Source organism: Oryctolagus cuniculus, chromosome 13 (assembly GCF_964237555.1).
Source record: "Oryctolagus cuniculus chromosome 13, mOryCun1.1, whole genome shotgun sequence".
In the NCBI taxonomy this organism is placed as follows: domain Eukaryota; kingdom Metazoa; phylum Chordata; class Mammalia; order Lagomorpha; family Leporidae; genus Oryctolagus; species Oryctolagus cuniculus.
In genome coordinates this window covers 25,704,995-25,721,850 of record NC_091444.1, presented here as the reverse complement: position 1 = coordinate 25,721,850, position 16,856 = coordinate 25,704,995, and the positions used below count along the sequence as shown (strand labels likewise).

General features: G+C 46.9%; 1 protein-coding gene across 2 annotated transcripts in view; it reads left to right on the top strand.

Moving 5' to 3' along the window:
- KCNH1 (potassium voltage-gated channel subfamily H member 1) overlaps positions 1-16,856 on the top strand; it is a 379,659-nt gene that overhangs the window by 138,070 nt on the left and 224,733 nt on the right. For both annotated transcript variants that reach the window (XM_002717533.5, XM_002717532.5), the window contains exon 7: positions 14,702-15,131. In XM_002717533.5, the coding sequence (XP_002717579.1) occupies positions 14,702-15,131 (430 nt within the window). The remainder of the gene's footprint in view (positions 1-14,701; positions 15,132-16,856) is intronic.

Sequence of the window (16,856 nt, the reverse complement as noted above, 5' to 3'; positions counted from 1 at the left end):
TCTTGTGCATGAGTAGTGGGGACCCAGGTAATTGAGCCATTACCCGTTGCCTCCCAGGGTGCATAGTAGCAGGAAGCTGGGTTGTAAGCAGAGCTGGGACTTGAAATAGACACTGGGATTTGGGATGTGGGAGTGCCAAGTGGCAGCCCAGGCCGCCTTCTAAGAGACGAGCAAAAATCTCCACAAATATAGCTGGGACCAGATCTTACTGTTTTTGTGGCATTGGTCTTTTGAGAATGGAAAGAACATCTTCTTTTTATTCTACCATTGCTTTTTAGCAATTCTTTTCAGCGGTACTTGCTGTGTATGCAGACTGCTCACTGCTTAGAATGAGACAAGACTCGGCAATTCTTTCCTACCATGGTCAGGCTGACTTAGGCAGAGAACTTTCCGACCAAATGGGGGAAAACAGTAGACTGATTTGGCTTGTGTCTCTGGCACAGCCATAGCGTGTGATTTCACTGCTTGTTTGTAAAGATCTGATTGTAACCAACACACAACTTTTTCCAGCTGCTGGATGTGTGAACTCATGGCTTCCAACAGTGGATTCGTAAAAACTCCTTATATCCTTGTAAAATGGAGAGGATTATAGTATTTATCCGCAGGATAGCTGTGAGAATGGAGATAATTTATGTAAGAATACAAGCACTGGCTGGCAGATTACAAGCGCTTAATCAATGATTGGTGGGGCCGGTGTTGTGGCACAGAGAGTTAAGCTGCCATTTAGGTTATTCCTGTTCCATATCAGAATGCTGCTTCCAGGCCCAGCTACTCCACTTCCCATCCAGCTCCCTGTTAGTGCACCTGGGAATGGCAGGTGATGGCTCAAGTACTCGAGTCCCTGATACCCACGTGGAACAGCTGCCTCCTGGCTTTGGCCTGGCCCAGCCCTGGCTGTGGTGGCCATTGGGAAGTGAACCAGTGGATGGAAGATCTCTCCTTTTCCCTCTCCCTCTCCCTCTCCCTGTCTGCCTTGCAAATAAATAAATAAAAGCTTTTAAAAATTATTATTTACTGTTACTTTGCAGGATTGAGTTGACAGTCAAGGTCCTTATACAATGTTTCCATTAAAGTAAGCTATTATGTTATTTTAGGAATTTCTTATCTTTATAGTCAAAGAAGTAGTAGATCTTTAAAGCAGAATACATAGGTATAAATTGTACTCTGTTTACATTATTTCCAAAAACCCTTGATTTTTTTCCTGTTCATATCAGGTACAATCAATTTTTACATACCCATGGGCTCTGTGTGCCAGGGTCCCCACATACTTTCCTGCAGGTTCCTCAGCTGGTAGTGGGAAACGCTGGATCAAACTCTGCGTGGCTCACAACTTCTCAGAGTGGTGACATTATTCTCTCTCCTTACTTACCCTCAGTCAGAAGTGACTTCTGATAACTCGGTTCCTGTGTCGTCTTCTCACTAAGAGGAAATGAGTTTTCTCTTTTGACTTGATTTTTCCAGCAGGAGGGACAGGTGGCCACCAGTCGAGTACCAACACCTCATGCTTTTATGAGCATTAATCAGTGTACAGGCATTTCCTCCACTGTATGGGTTAAGAATGCAACTCGCAGATGCCACAGAGCTGGTGGCAGGCCGGGCGCTGAGCCTGTGGCCTGAACTTAGACTGAATCCCACCTGTGACTTGGGTGCACGCCTGGGACAGCTCCTGGCAGCCTGATTCTCTTGGTTCCCCAGAGTTGTACTTATTACTGTAGTCCACACAGAAGGATGAACATCTCCTACATCGAGAAACACTTGAACTACCTGTTCAGGGAGATGTGTGGAGATGTGTCCCCGCAGGCTGGTGGTGGGAGAGTGGACTCTGTGTAGTCTGGTGCTTCATGTGATAGAAGAGTCCAGAACAGTTGGACTCTTCACTGCTCCATTCTCATGGCTGCACTGCGAGGAGGAGTGGCCCGCCGGCTCCAACTGTGCTTGTGAGCAGTGCGAGGGGCAAGTGCTGACCCTCCTCCTGTGGAAGGGGCCCTGTTTCCTCGCGCAGAGGAATCCCTGAGCAATGCCCTCACCGTCTTCCTGAGGGGCTTCTGTCCCACCCTGTTCCTTTCCTACTTTATGGAGAAGGGTCGTGGGGCCGAGGCTACCCCTTGGCCCTCTCCATGGGAGCCTCTTGTGGTTTCCCTGTGCCCAGTGGCTCGCCAAGCTCCATTCGCGAGGGTTTCCTGCCCCTCCGTCCCCTGACCTTAGGCTTAGGTTTGCTTAGCGTGGGTGAGCTGGTCCCTGAGCACAGGAATGGTTTGCACACCTCCCCAGCTGTCCTAGGTGCTTGGGCTATGGACTCGTGCTGGTTCCCCCAGCTCAGGGAGCCTTTCATACATCTAGTTGGGTTGCTTGAGCTTCCCCCCGGTGCTGCTCTGCCCTCTTGTTACCTGCAGTGGGCCTAAAGCTACAAATCCTGATGCTTGATGGGAGACTATGCATTTGGGGGATTCCTGCCTCCCCCCCCCCCCTTTTTTTCTAAAGATTTCTTCCTTTGAAAAGCTGTGTGATGGAGAAGGGGAGAGAGTGTCCATCTTCTGATTCACTCTCCAAATGCCAGCAACAGCTGGGGCTGGACCAAGCTGCAGCCAGGAGCCAGGAACTCCATCCGGGTCTCCCACATGGTTGGCCATCATCCACTGCTGTCCCAGGCATGTTACCAGGAAGCTGGATTGGAAGCAGAGCAGCCTGGACTTGAACCAGCACCCATCTGGGATGCCGGCGTCATAGGCTGTGGCTTAACCCACTGAGCTGTAAAGGTTGCCCCTGGGGCTTTCACTTTCATACTCGGAGTTTGGTCTTAGATAAAGATGAGACTAGAGTGTGTTAAGTTTGGGGAGGGGAGCGTTTGTGTCTTTTAAGGCCAAATCTGCACAGGTGGTTACCTGTGCCTCTCCTGGGCCTTAGATGGAGAGTGTTATGCTCTGCCTCCACACTCTGTTGACTCTTACTGGGCAAGGTGGTGTTTTGCATTTGTGATCCATGCACCAGTACCCTACTCAGGCCCTGGCATGAACCTCATGACAACACTGGGGTTCTCACTAGGCCAGCCCCTGAAGTGCTGTCCTTTCGGAGGACAAATGAAGGGCTTGGCTAACTTTGCTTCAGGGTCAGAGCTGCAGGATACATGGTCCTGTTGCTTGCTTCCTTACTGGAGAAAATACATTCTAGGATGCTTAAATTCATTTCACCTCCTAAGAGGCACAAACTCTGGGGTCAGTGTTCTGGGGAGATGTAGATGTAGCTTTTTGATTTTCTTTGGCCAATGATAAAGATTTCAGCTTTGGGAGTCTTTAGAAGGGGAAGGAGCCTGATGGTACAGTATCAGGACTGAACACCTGGCGTATTTCATGGTTTGAGATGTAAACAACAAGGAAGTGGATGGTTTTAAGTAACATTTCTAAACTTCCTTCAGTGATTGTTTTCTGTGGAGTGTACAGATGTGCCTTTTGGATACATTATTGGATTAAACAAATAGAAGGTTGCAAACAATCCCCTTGTTGGTTAAAAACTTCCCTTCTACTCGGAAACCACATCCTTTCCTTGAGTTTGGCCACCAGACCTGTTAAAGGAACTCGGAGAAAGTTCCCCTTCTGCACAGCCACGGGCGTAGGGGACCCCTGCTCACCCGTGCTTGCGATGTTTTCTTTGAGGCCAGACGGTAGGCAGCGTGAGGGCAGGGAGTTGCTGCTGCTGCTTTTTGTATCGCTGGTAGCTCGTGGCCATGTCTTCCTATCCTAGGTTTTCAGGAAATGAGCGCAGAATTGAATTAAATAAGCCGAAAGTAAAATGTTGAAACAATGGAAGGGAAACAAATTATATTTAAGCTTCAGTGAGTAACTTCCAATAAAACCTGGTAAGGCAATTTATTCCATTATGCAGCTGCAATGGCCCTGCCGGTCTCGGAGTGGTAGCATCTTCATGGAACATTTATTCTTGAAGGCATCTCTGTTTTAATGACAACAAGCAAGCCGAGCTCTGTCAATAAGGTAGTGAATTCCCTGTAGCAGTCTGCTGGGTTTACTGTCATCACAGCACCTCCTTGTGAGTAAGTCACTCCCCAGACACTGAGGAAGCATAAGTAGGAAGCTGGAATTCTCAGAATGGATGTTAAGGGTTGGGGGGCGGGGTCTGTGGAGCGAAGGCGTAAGAGCATATGTTCGGGAATTTGTTGATCTAGATTCAAATTCCAGCTCCGCCACTTGCTACCTGGGCAGTGCTGGAAAATGCTGCCGTGTGCCTGTTTCTTGATCTGTAAATTGGATCTGTAGTCCACTTACCTGAAGGGATGGCGAGGATTAGTGAGATAGTGGGTGCAAAGTCTCTGCTGTGCCCAGCACTGAAGATGCCCTCAGTGATGTTAACGGTTGCTCTCACTGACAGTGCTTCCCGGCCTCGAGGGTCTGCCAGCCTATAATAGACGCAGCGCCATTCCCGCCTCGGGACTTCCTGCGCTGGCTGAGCCCTCTGAGTGGCACACGCCTCCCTCATTTATCTCGGGACTCGCGTTCTTGTCTCGGTTGGGCCATTGCTTAAATCGCGGAGTTTCTTCAGAGCCTCATGGAACCCTGACCCCCATTGCTGGCAGTCTGACAGCCCTTATTTTCAGTCCTGGCTATTTTTCATCTTATCATGGAAGATAACATTTGTTCTCCTTATTTATTTTATTATCTGTCCCTTCCTTAAGTGAGAATTCCAGAAGCATGAGGATTTTTATCGAGTTTGTCTCTGGTCAGTTATCAGTGCTTGGATGCTTGGAAGTATGTGTGTCTCATAGAAGGTGCTCAGTAAGTATTTGATGAAGAGATGAATGAAGGACCATTCGCTGGCGCCTAGGGGAGGGTGAGCTCATCTTTGCTTGTGGGTATCAAGGGGGGCTTCACAGAGAGGTGGCTGTGTTGAATGTTAGCTCAATAGTTCTCAATCTTTGTCCCATTAAGATGCAAGTGAAAGGTTATATTCCTGTGTGCGACATTTGATTCACTATCCGACACACTGCTGTGTCTATATTCCTTCCTTTATAGGGTGATAGAGCCAATTCCAATTCCAATGAGTGATGCTAGTATTGGGATAAGGTTGGACTTCCATTAGTATTTATTTAATTTATTTGAAAGAGAGCTACCATCCACTGGTTCACTCAGCAAATGTTGTAAAAGCTGGGGCTGCACTAAGCGAAAAAGTCAAGGACTGGAAACACAGTCCACGCCTCCGTGTGGGTGGCCAAGGTCCAGCTACTTGAACCGTCGCCTGCTGCCTCCCAGGGTACATGTTAGCAGGTAGTTGGAATTGGAAGCAGAGATGGGACTTGAACCCAGGTACTCTGAGAAATACAAGCGTCCCACATGCAGTCTTAAGCAGTAGGCCACACTGCCATCTCGCTGATATTTTTAAAAGATAAACTATTTGCATACTTTATACAGAGGTTTATTTTAGTAATAGATAGGTCGTGACTCATCACTGGGGTGTTGAGAAATGTGGGGAGGATGGCTAGCAGTTTGCCAGGCAGCCAAGAAGGGACCATGCTTGAGATAGGCACAGCATAAATGAAAACATGAGGGGGCTGGCATTGTGGCGTAGCCATGTGGGTACTGGTTCGAATCCCAGCATGCACTGGGAAGGTGTAGTTCCCAGAGAGGGTAAATAACTTGCTCAGTCGAGTTGAAACAGATTCATCAAGTTGCAGTTTGAGGGCAATTTGCCTGCAGTGCCAGCATCTTATACGGGTGCTGGTTCAAGTCCCAGCTGCTTCACTTCTGATCCAGCTCCCTGCTAATGCTCCTGGGAGAGCAGTGGAAGACAGTCCCTGCACCCATGTGGGAGATCTAGAAGAAGCTCCTGGCTTCAGCTTGGCCCAGCCCTGGCTTTTGTGGCCATTTGAGGGAGTAAACCAGTGGATGGAAAATCTCTTCCTATCTCTCTCTCTTTCTGTCTCTCCCTCTCTGTAACTCTGCTTTTCAAGTAAATAAAATAAATCTTAGAAAAGTAAAAAGCCTGAGGGCATGGTGTGATTGTGGAGCCACAAATAACTTGGTATGATTAGAGCAGTGAGGAATGAGGCTGTGGAGGAACAAATAACAAAGGCCTTTGCTTACCAAAAGGACGGAATTTAGTCCAGAAGACAGTGGGAGATGTTGCCTACTGGTTCAAAGTAGGGTTGTGTTATATATTTAAAACTTCCATGTAATTTTTTAAAGAAGATTTATTTGAAAGGCAGAGTTAAACAGGGACACAAACATACACATGGGGGTGGGAGGGGAGGGGAGAGAGAGAGAGGTCGATCTTCCTTCCTCTGGTTCACTCCCCAGATGGCTGCAATAACCAAGGCTGGACCAGACTGAAGCCAGGAGCTTCATCTGGACCCCCACGTGGGTGAAGGGAACAAAACATTTGGGCTATCTTCAGCTGCTCTGCTAGGCACATTATTAGGGAGCTGGCTTGGAAGTGGAGGAGCAGGAATCGAACCGGCACCCATATGGGATGCCAGAAAACAGGTGGTGGCTTAACCCGCTATACCACAGCACTGGTCCCTATGTAATTATTTTTATAGCATAACTTAAAACCTAATAAGCAGTAACTTACATGGTATAATGTTCAAAAAGTTTATATTGTGAGGTTTCTGTTCCTGGGATGACCAATATTTCTGTTAATACATAGGTAAGAAAATACGTCCATTTCCTATTTTTATCCAAATGGCAGCAATGGGACCCATTGCATACCAATGTGCATAACCTTAATGTTCTTAACAGATTGTTCACTTTAGATGGTGACACCTGGTCTTCCACGCAGGAGATTGTAGACTGGAGAACATTCTCCAGGTTGAATAGTAGAGTTGGGCTGAGGGTTAGTCCTGCCAGTGTCATGGATGTGCCAGCAATAAAGCCAAGGGACACTGCAGTGACATGCCCATCCGGGTCTTAAGGCCAGGAGGAGTAGGTGGATTGAAAGGATAGATGTACAGGTCGTTAGTGAATCGATGGTGATTAAAGCCACATTAATGGCTGCAGGTGCCCAGGGGAAGGGCGTGTATCGAGATGAGAAGAAGGTCGGGAACAGTGTTAGGGAGCTGTTAGCTGCCGTGGCAGCCAAGCAAGGAAAACCTGCTGTAGTATTTCAGGTTCAAATCTGGCTAATGGAAGGAAGGTTGTAGATACTCGGATTTTTTTGGAAAGCCCAGGAAATTATTTGGAACCTGCAGCCAGGAACATTGCCCGAAAGCATAGTGCAGAACCAGAGACGTGATTATGTACTGCCGCCGCTGGACGTGGATCTGCGACGTGCACTGCTGACATCACCAAATGTGGACCTGGACACAGGGCGCTGCTTCCAGAACTGCTGGGCACTGGAAATGGTGCCAAGCTGGAGTAGACAGGGCCAGGAAGTTCAGTGACTGGTGTCTGATGGGTCAGTTCTAGGTCATATGCTCACGCTTTAGCTGTGTGGGGGCCTGCATAAGCAAGCCTCCTGTCTTGATCAGTTTTCTAGTGGAAAACAGGCTCAACCTTGTGGAGGCGGCAATTCCCAAACACAGAAAGACACAAAGGACACTGTGTGGCTGTGCTGAATGTCAAAGTCCACTGTATGTGATGGTTGGGTGTCATTGGTGACCCTAAGTATGGTAGATTCTGGAACGTGTTGGGAGTGGGTCTCTGAGTGCAGTGGATTAGGAAATGGGTGGTGATGAGGAAGCTGAGCCACCATGTTTCAGGAAAGGAGCAGGAGGAAGTTCAGGACAAGTGTGGCAGGAGGGCAAGGAGTGAAGTGATGAGGAAGGGGGGCGGGTACTCAAAGTGGTGTAAGCAACACAGATTCTAGTACTGTGGGGGAGAAGTGGAATCTGGAGTTGATGGATACATAGGATGGGGGTGTTAAGAGAAAGGGGCTAGAAAGGACAGGGAGTTTTGTCATAGTATAGAATGCTGGTGTGTAAGACTGCAGATTGGACTAGTTTCCATCGGAGATGGGGGTAAGTGGCCATTTTTGGCAATGAAGTGGCCAAAGAAAAGAGCGTCGAATGACTTTTCCCCAAGAATGTTAACGTTTCCAACGCTGATAGCAGGAGTTGGGCTAGAGAACCGGCACAGACTCAAGGGAGCAAGGGAGGGGTCAGGAAGCTGATAAATAAGATAACTCCTGAAAACATTAAGCCCAGGCTCTAACATTTTTGTAGTTCAATAGATATTGCCCATCAGTAGTCAGATAGCAGGAATGGGGTGGTCATATTGCTGATGGCATGAATCTTAAAAAAAATTTTTTTTAATTCCAAATAGCATGAGTCTGGAGGATGCAAGTGTGGAGTTTATAAACTCCCTACTTTTTGCTGTAGAACATAAAGGAGATAAATGGGGAAAAGCAAAGTGCTGGGAGAGAAGTTTCTGCTAAAATGAGAAGGAGGTGGGAACACTCCTGACGCTATCCAGGCTGGGGATTCCTCTCCCGTGAAGCTGGGTTCCAGAGGACTTGGAGGAAAGCGTGGAAAGATACCTTCAGCTGGAGGGGCATATGGGTCATGAGAAATGTGTGGTTGAAAATAAGATGGAAACTTATTTTTAAAAATTTCCCTTATTTGAAAGGCAGAGAGAAAGAGAGAGAGGGAGAAAGCAAGCGCTCATATACGTGGATTCACTCCCCAAGTGCCTATGACAGATGAGGCTGGGTCACCCAAAGCCAGAAGCTCAGAACTCAATGTCAGGTCTCCCCTGTGGGTGGCAGGGACCCAAGAACTTGAGCTGTTGCTACTGCCTCCAGGGTGTGCATCAGCAGGAAGCTAGAATGAGAAGCTGAGCCAAACCTTGAGCCTAGTCACTCCAGCGTGGGATACAGGCATCCCAGACGGTGTCTGAACTGCTCTGCCAAACACCCACCCCTCAGAGAGACAATTTTTTTAAAAGGTTATCAGAATTTTCTGTGGGTGTCGTCGTGTTCATGTAGACTCGAGGGTTTGGTGGAACTATCTAAGAACCTGAAGGGCTGAGCAGTTCTTCAGTAACAGATATCAATCTGTGACTTTTTTGTTTCAGGCATAGACATGGAAATAAAAGAATTGAAGAGAGAAATAGTGAATCTGGTTAGATGAGAAGGTAACGGAGAGGCAGATTTAAGGGAACGATTTCTTCGCCTGGGTGACCAGGTGAAACCTGATTGCTCGCACATCAATGAGTCTGATAATTGAGATGTCCATTTCAATTTGAACCGCCTCCGTATCATTCTGGGGTCAACAAGATGTGCAAAGCCTCCCTCCAGCCCTAGTTGTTGGCATTTAAGGATGAAGCTCACCAATCCAGGCTGTCACTGTTCTTTCATCCCTGTTGGCCCAACTTGGAATCCCTTCATTCTCTGTAATTTCAAGAGTGTGATAAAGAACTCTGGGGAGCTATTTGAAAAGTGAAGTGGGTTTTCTGATGGAAGAAGTCTCTGGGGAAATGTGATTCTCTACCATATGGTACTGTCATGTTTTTAGTGTACTCAACAGTCTGGAGTATTTTGTCTTATTTATCCCATCAAGTGAACCTAAGGCAAGTAAGGAAAAGAAACAAATTAATGGCTTGACAAGGGTTTTAAACAGTTAGAATTCCAGCTGTTAATGCAACAACCGTGTAATAGGGAATCAGTGTACACATAGATAACACAATGGAAAAACACTTCATGTTGTTTCAGAGTCTCCAAAAATGAGGAGGAATCCTCTGATCATTCATTCAGACTCCTCAGTGTAGCTTAGAACATGTTCCAGACCCTTTGAGCTTACCTGGGTGTATTTGTTTCCAAGGGCTGTGGCAACAGATGACCACCCACTGAGTGGCTTAGTCCAGCAGAAGTTCCTCCTCTCAGGGTTCTGGAGTAAGGAAGTCTGCAATGAAGGTGTCAACAGGGCATGGGGAAAACCTCTTACATGCCTTGGGCTTAGGTGCTGGTGTTGCTGGCAGTCCTTGGCCCACAGCCACATCTATGCGTCTGCACTGTGGTGCTCTTTCTCTGTGTCCATGTCTTGTCTGTCTTTTTTTTTTTTTTTTTTTGACAGGCAGAGTGGACAGTGAGAGAGAGAGAGAGGAAGGTCTTCCTTTTGCTGTTGGTTCACCCTCCAATGGCCGCCTGCGGGAGAGCTGGACTGGAAGAGGGGCAACCGGGATAGAATCCGGCGCCCCGACTGGGACTAGAACCCGGTGTGCCGGCGCCGCAAGGCGGAGGATTAGCCTATTGAGCCATGGCACCAGCCCATGCCTTGTCTCTTTGACAAGGCTACCAATCATTGCTGGATTAAAGACACTTGTCTTAATTATGTCCCACAGCAGCCCTATTTCCAAAGGAGGTTACTGTCTGAGGTTCTGCAGGGGACACAGATGTGGGGTGGAGACTACTTAACCTGATAGGGAGGGTTTCTAAAATGAATAACACGTGATTCTTCCTTCAGGAAGATACAGTTCCTTTTGTCGAGGAAATGGGCACAGGAAACTATAAGGCAAGGCAATGGTCAAGGGGTAGTGGATACAGGAGGAGTCAGAGATTTGTTGTGACTCCTGGGTACTCATGGAAGGCTTTGGGGTTGAGGTGGGACAAGTGTGAAGAAGGGCTAGTAGGCCACCTGGCAGAAATAAGAGAGCTGGGCGTTCTGAGCTGAGGACTTGATCTGAACAGGCACAGAGGTGCACCTGTGCACCCACCATGGGAGATGCTTGACAGAACTGGAGTGTGTAGGTGCAGGACACTATGACCTTTGGTGGTGGTTGCATGGATTATGGGAGAAGGCAGGAAGGATGCATAAGGAGGAGATAAGAATGGTGGTGGGATCCCCCAGAGTTCACCTCCATGGATGACTGCCACTGAGAGTGATCAGGGGTGGGGGTGGTGGGTGTGGTCACAGAGAGGCTACCTGGTCATTCCTTCCAGGGGCTCTGAAGACATTGCCGAGTGCAGTGGAGTTGCACTAGGTGATAGCTATGTTCCCTCTCTACTTTCCAGTTCTGTATTTAAAAAATTTTTAATTTCTTATTTGACAGAGAGGGTGCTCTCATCCACTGGTCACTGCCCAAAAGCCTGCACACAGCCAGAGTTGGACCAGGGCCAAAGCCAGGAACACAGCTCAGGTCTGCCAGTGAGTGCAGGAATTCAATTCCTTGGGCCATTGCCATGGGCCTTCCAGGGTCTACACTAACAGGAGCTGGAATCCGGAGCCAGAATCAAGGATCCCACCTTGGCTGTAGGAAGTGGATATCTGAACTTCTAGTCTGAACACCTGTTCACTGTTCCAGGGCTATTAGGTAGAAAATATCTTCTCACTAGTCACAGCTCGTCTCTCTCATAGTTATTACGCGTTTGCTTTCTTCCTTGTGAGCGCTTTCCAATGCCAGGCACTGGAGGTACACTAGTGAATGAGAAGGCCCAGACAGCTCCTCCTGAGAGTTTTAGCACGCAAAGGACAAGGCAGGTTCTCCAGGAATGCTGCTTTGAATGGACTCTGAGCAAGGACGAATGACAAGGCAGTTCCTCCTCCCTGGGTATTAAGCTACTTTTGAGTAGAACTGCTTTAAAAGTTGATTTCAAAGACTTCCATATGAGGAGTGGAGAGTAGGTGGCTGCCTACAGGGCTTTTGATTTCTGAGTCATCAGAAAAACTCCTTTGCCTCCCAAAATATCTCCCTCATCCAGACTGTGGGTACTTTTGATTCCACTATGGGCGATTGGTTTCCCAAGGTTTTTCCTTTTGTTAGAATGCAAATGTCCTGTGAGGAGACACTACCCACCCTACTCCCCCTCCCCCCCCTTCCGCCATCATTTTTTTGCACCTCAATCTGGGACATTGCCTCAGCCTTTTGTGCCTAGCAGGTGTTTGAGAAAAGTGTGTAGAGGGAAAAAGACACCCAAGGGAGGAATGTTGGGCAGGCCAGAGGCAACCCTGGCCAAAGTCGACAGTTTGGATGAAGCTGACCTGGGCATGTTTTCAGTTGGCTTAGAAAAAAACCATTTAAAAATATTGATTTATTTAAGAGGGAGGGGGAGGGGAGAGGGAGAGGGAGAAGACAAGGACGATCACCTCATCTGCTGGTTCACTCCCCAGATGGCTGTAATAGTTGGGATGTGCCAAGCTGACGCCAGAGCCAGGAGCTTCATCTGGGTCTCCCGCATGGGTGCAAGGGCTCAAGCACTCAGTCATCTTCTGCTTTCCCAGGCACATTAGCAGGGAGCTGGTTTAGAAGTGGAGCAGCTGCACTTGAACGGGCGCCCATATGGGATGCTGGTGTCACAGGCAGCAGCTTATGTGCTGCCCCACAATGCCGGCCTCTAGAAAAACCTGCTACTATGCTTGCATCCAGGCACTTGTTAGACAAGAAATAATTATTTGTGGTGTAAAGTTTTATGGCTATGAAACTGTTGTTTATTTTAGTTTTGAAAGCACAGTAAATCTCACCCCTCTCATCCTCGCCGCAACAGAATAATCTGTGTGGCAGCCTGATTTGTGGTCTGTGTAGACGAGACTGTGCTGCATAGGAGGTTTATGTGTTCATGTGACAGGAGATCTCTGACAGCGCAGGTGAATGCTGGCTACTGCCACGAGCATCCCGCAGACGCTCTGAGTGGCTGCTCTCACATTTACACCACAACCCAGTTGGAGTTGCCTTGCGGGCTGGGGTTTGGGGGTGTGTGGTCCACACAGTCTCTCCACACTGTACTTTCCCCGTCTTCAGCACATGGCCTCAAGGTCCCAACAGTCTTACTCTGGAAGGCATGCCTGGAGAGAGGGGAGGCATGCTGACTTTGAGCTTAGCCTGGGTGTGACACATGTTCTATCTCGCACTCCATTGGCAAGAACCAGTCCAGAGACGCGCCCCCATGGCAGGAGCCTGGGAAACTGGACTTAGCCGTGGGCTGGGGGAGAGAAGACAGCCCTGATGGTTCCCTTACACAGGCTCGCCAGAGTGCATTTCTACTCTTTCCTTCTCTCTGTGACATAACTTGTCCCTTGGGGGTTTGTCATTGTGGAGACAGTGGATAAGCGAGTTAGCACTGACCTGGAAACACTTGAACGTCTAGAAGAGTGAGCAGCCGTTCCATCAGCTTGGGGAAGGCTGTCGGCCTTCCTTGGAATTTTGCTATGTGAGGGAGGATGAAGTCTGGACTCAAAGCAATGTCTCTGCTTTGTCTGTTTGCTTCATAATGAAGTAGGAAGAAGCTAATGGAAATTTCCTTGCGAACATCTTGGAGTCAGAACAGGAATTTTGGAATTCTGAGTGGTATGGCTTCTGCGATAGGTTTCAGCTCCCTTTGGAGATGGGAAGTATGTTAGCATTTGGAGATGGTTCAGAGAGATTGTGGTACATCCCTTTGCTTGTCTAGTTAAAGGAAATGAGAGATAATTAATTGACTTAAATTAATAGCAAGTTAGTGACTCCTGTGGCTCTGAGACTCCCTTCTCTGTGTTTCTACTGATTTTCTTTCCACTACCACAGTGCCATTCCCCAGAAAACCACTGTTTGGAGAACTGACCTGACCTGACCTGGCGGGGTCTGTGAACCCTGGCAAGATCAGAGCTTCCTCCTAGCTCTCACGTTCCTTCATTGATTATGTTTAAGTAGGTGGTATGAGAGATCTTCAAAAAGTTCTTGGAAAATGCATAGTGTGGAAAGACTATGCATGGACTTAGAAAACCTTTTTTGCTAAAACGAGCTGCTTTTAATTCCATTTTTACTATAGCCAAGTATAATCTGCAGCCTGACAAAAGTGATTCAGCCTTCCAAGAATGTACAGCACCCCTGAGAAAACAGAATCTCAGTTCTTTATTCTGTTTAGTGATTTCCTTAATTGACTTTATGTTTAACTGTTATAAATATAAATGTAATAATTTTAATTATAGAAATTAAGTACATATTTATAAGTCTACCAAAAATGTATACAATTATAACAAAAATTGCCTGTAATTCCATCTCTTGATTATGTGACAGTAAATCACTGTGGATCTTTTTGAGTGCTTCCTGAACATTTTTCAACCTACATGCACAAGCACACTTTAAAAAAATTCATGGAGAAATGGAATTAAAAGATAACTTTATTTCGGTGCAAAAATAAATCCATGCATACCAGGGCTTTTCAAAAAGTTCATGGAAAATGTGTGTCCTGAAAATATTATGCATGGATTTCGAAACTGTTTTGCACCAAAATAAACTTTTAATTCTGTTTTGCCCTGTATCTTTAGAATAAAATATTACTCAGTGTCATGCAATATGAAATTTATTATGCAACTCTTAAAGTCTTTCATATTATACAAATGAAATATGAAACCACTAAGATTTATTCCAAAATGAGTAATGATACAGAAATCATGGTCATATTTATGAGGGGCCTTCCTAAAGTTCATGGAAAACATGCATTAGGAAAAAATTACGCATGCGTTTTAAAATCTTTTGCAGCAACCTCATTTTTCTATGAACTTCTTGAAGTACCCTTGCATTTTGTATACTTACGCACAATACAATTATAACTTACTTGTTTTGTTGGCTTGCTTATGTATTTGTTTTGTAATAGAAGTGGGAAAAAGTTCATAGACATCTCCATTCCATTCATCTTGGAAAAAAATTCTAGCTTTATATTTTTAAGGGTTGTGTAATATTGTATGTTATGGAAATGTTCTGTGCTTGCAGTAACGGGCCAGGTGGGGAGAAGGGAGGGAGTAAGATGTGTGATTCTTTGGCCCTGACACTGGTTCCTCCTCTCCCAGGGCATCAGCAGCCTGTTCAGCTCTCTGAAGGTTGTCCGGCTGCTCCGTCTCGGGCGAGTGGCCCGCAAGCTGGATCACTACATTGAGTATGGCGCTGCTGTGCTGGTCCTGCTGGTGTGCGTGTTTGGGCTGGCTGCGCACTGGATGGCCTGCATCTGGTACAGCATCGGGGACTACGAGATCTTCGACGAGGACACCAAGACGATCCGCAACAACAGCTGGCTCTACCAACTGGCCATGGACATTGGCACCCCGTACCAGTTTAACGGGTCTGGCTCAGGGAAGTGGGAAGGTGGCCCCAGCAAGAATTCTGTCTACATCTCCTCCTTGTATTTCACCATGACCAGCCTCACCAGCGTGGGCTTCGGGAACATCGCCCCCTCCACGGACATCGAGAAGATCTTTGCTGTGGCCATCATGATGATTGGCTGTAAGTACAACGCTGCTCGGTGTGGGGAGTGAGGGCCATGGCTCGGGCCATCCCAGTAGTGTGGGTGTGGCAGTGACGACAGTGGCTAATAACTGACAGGACAGAGTCTACTTTTTGAAGACTAGCTTTACAATTGTCATGAAAGCGATAAGCAACATGTGCATGGTACAAAAAACTTTCAAGACTACGAAAGGGCTCAAAGCAGGAGATACAGACTCTCCATCATTGCAGCTTGTCAGGAAAACCTCTATCATTGGTCCCTTCCCATACAGGCTGTTTTCTATGGGTGTCTGAACATACACAGGTTGTTATGAAGTTGAAATGTTAATCAGGTCACACACATAATTGGGCAAACTATTCGTAGAACAGTGAATTGTAAAGTCCTCTCCATGTCACGATTTTTTCTTTTTTGATATAAATGGTATGTTAAAGGTATACAGTGTGCTGTTTGGATATATGAAGGTACTTCAAAGAGTTCGTGGAAAGGGAAATTAAAATATAGGCTGGACTGGGCGCAAAATTTTGAAATTCATGCATAGTTTTTTCAAAACATGAGTTCCCATGAACATTTTGAAGTCTCCTCATGTATACATGGTGAAATGAATATTATGGTGTCTGTCTCTTCACAGTTGCCTTCTAGTTTATCTTAGTAAGAGCAGTTGAAGTCTCTCATATCTAACAGAATTTGTGACATCAGTGCGCATGCCACCTGTCACTGGCTCTGCACAGTCCAGTAACTGAGGGGAACAATGAATGAAAAAAGAGTGAAAAATAAATCACTAATTATCTTTTCTATTGATTATACGTCAAAACAATAGTGTTTCTAACATATTGGGTTAAAAGAAATATTTCAGTACAATTTGTTTTTTTCCTTTTCAATCTTATTTCAGTTGGGCAATGCTGGTATAGGTCAGTGTTTTCGATGTCTGCCAGATACTTTCTGCTAGAAAATTTCCCAACTCAAATATATATAAAGGGAAAATAAGGTTTTAGAAGGATTTAGAAGCGGCCCTTGTTCTCAAGGAAGCTACTTAAGCCTGACTGGTTTACCGTTGGCCACTGGGTGGCCGTTGCCATTGTGGAATTGAGCACAGCCTTTGCACACAGGTGACTGCCCTTCGTTAAAGGGAGTCTTGGGAGGAGTGGCCCCACCTGGGCTGGAAACAGCAGATGAGCTGCAGTGGATCGGACTCATGGTGAAAGTGCCCAGGCGCCCCGTGGGCACTTGAGTGACAGGTTGTGACAGGGGACAGTGCTCGAATAGAGCATCACGCGGGACTGTGGTCCAGTCACACACAGGGACTCTCGGACTCTTGGTCCAGCAGGCAGAAACGTGTGTGCGTGAAGTGCTCCTTCAGGGTGGAGATTGGAACGCCTGGTTCTCCCAAGTGACTCGAGGCAGCAGCTGGGGAGCCAGAGATCCAGCGTCTTGCTCTGTGTGTGGGTTTCGTCACCCCAGATGGTCACACTCCAAGCTCACCACCTCCCTTTTTGCAACCGCCTCGTCACAGCTGAGGCAGTTCTTTCTTCAAAGCACTCCCTACAGGCGGAGTTTGCCTGGGAGTATTTACGGAACGGGGGAAGTGCCTGCCAGTGGAACTTTGGGTTTGCTCCTGTGTTTAAAATGGGTTTTCATCGATTTGATTGCCTGGCCATGGGAAGCAGCGTTAAGGATCTGTGGGTGGCTAATTGCTTCAGCTTAATTAGAACTTGAGGTGCTTTTTT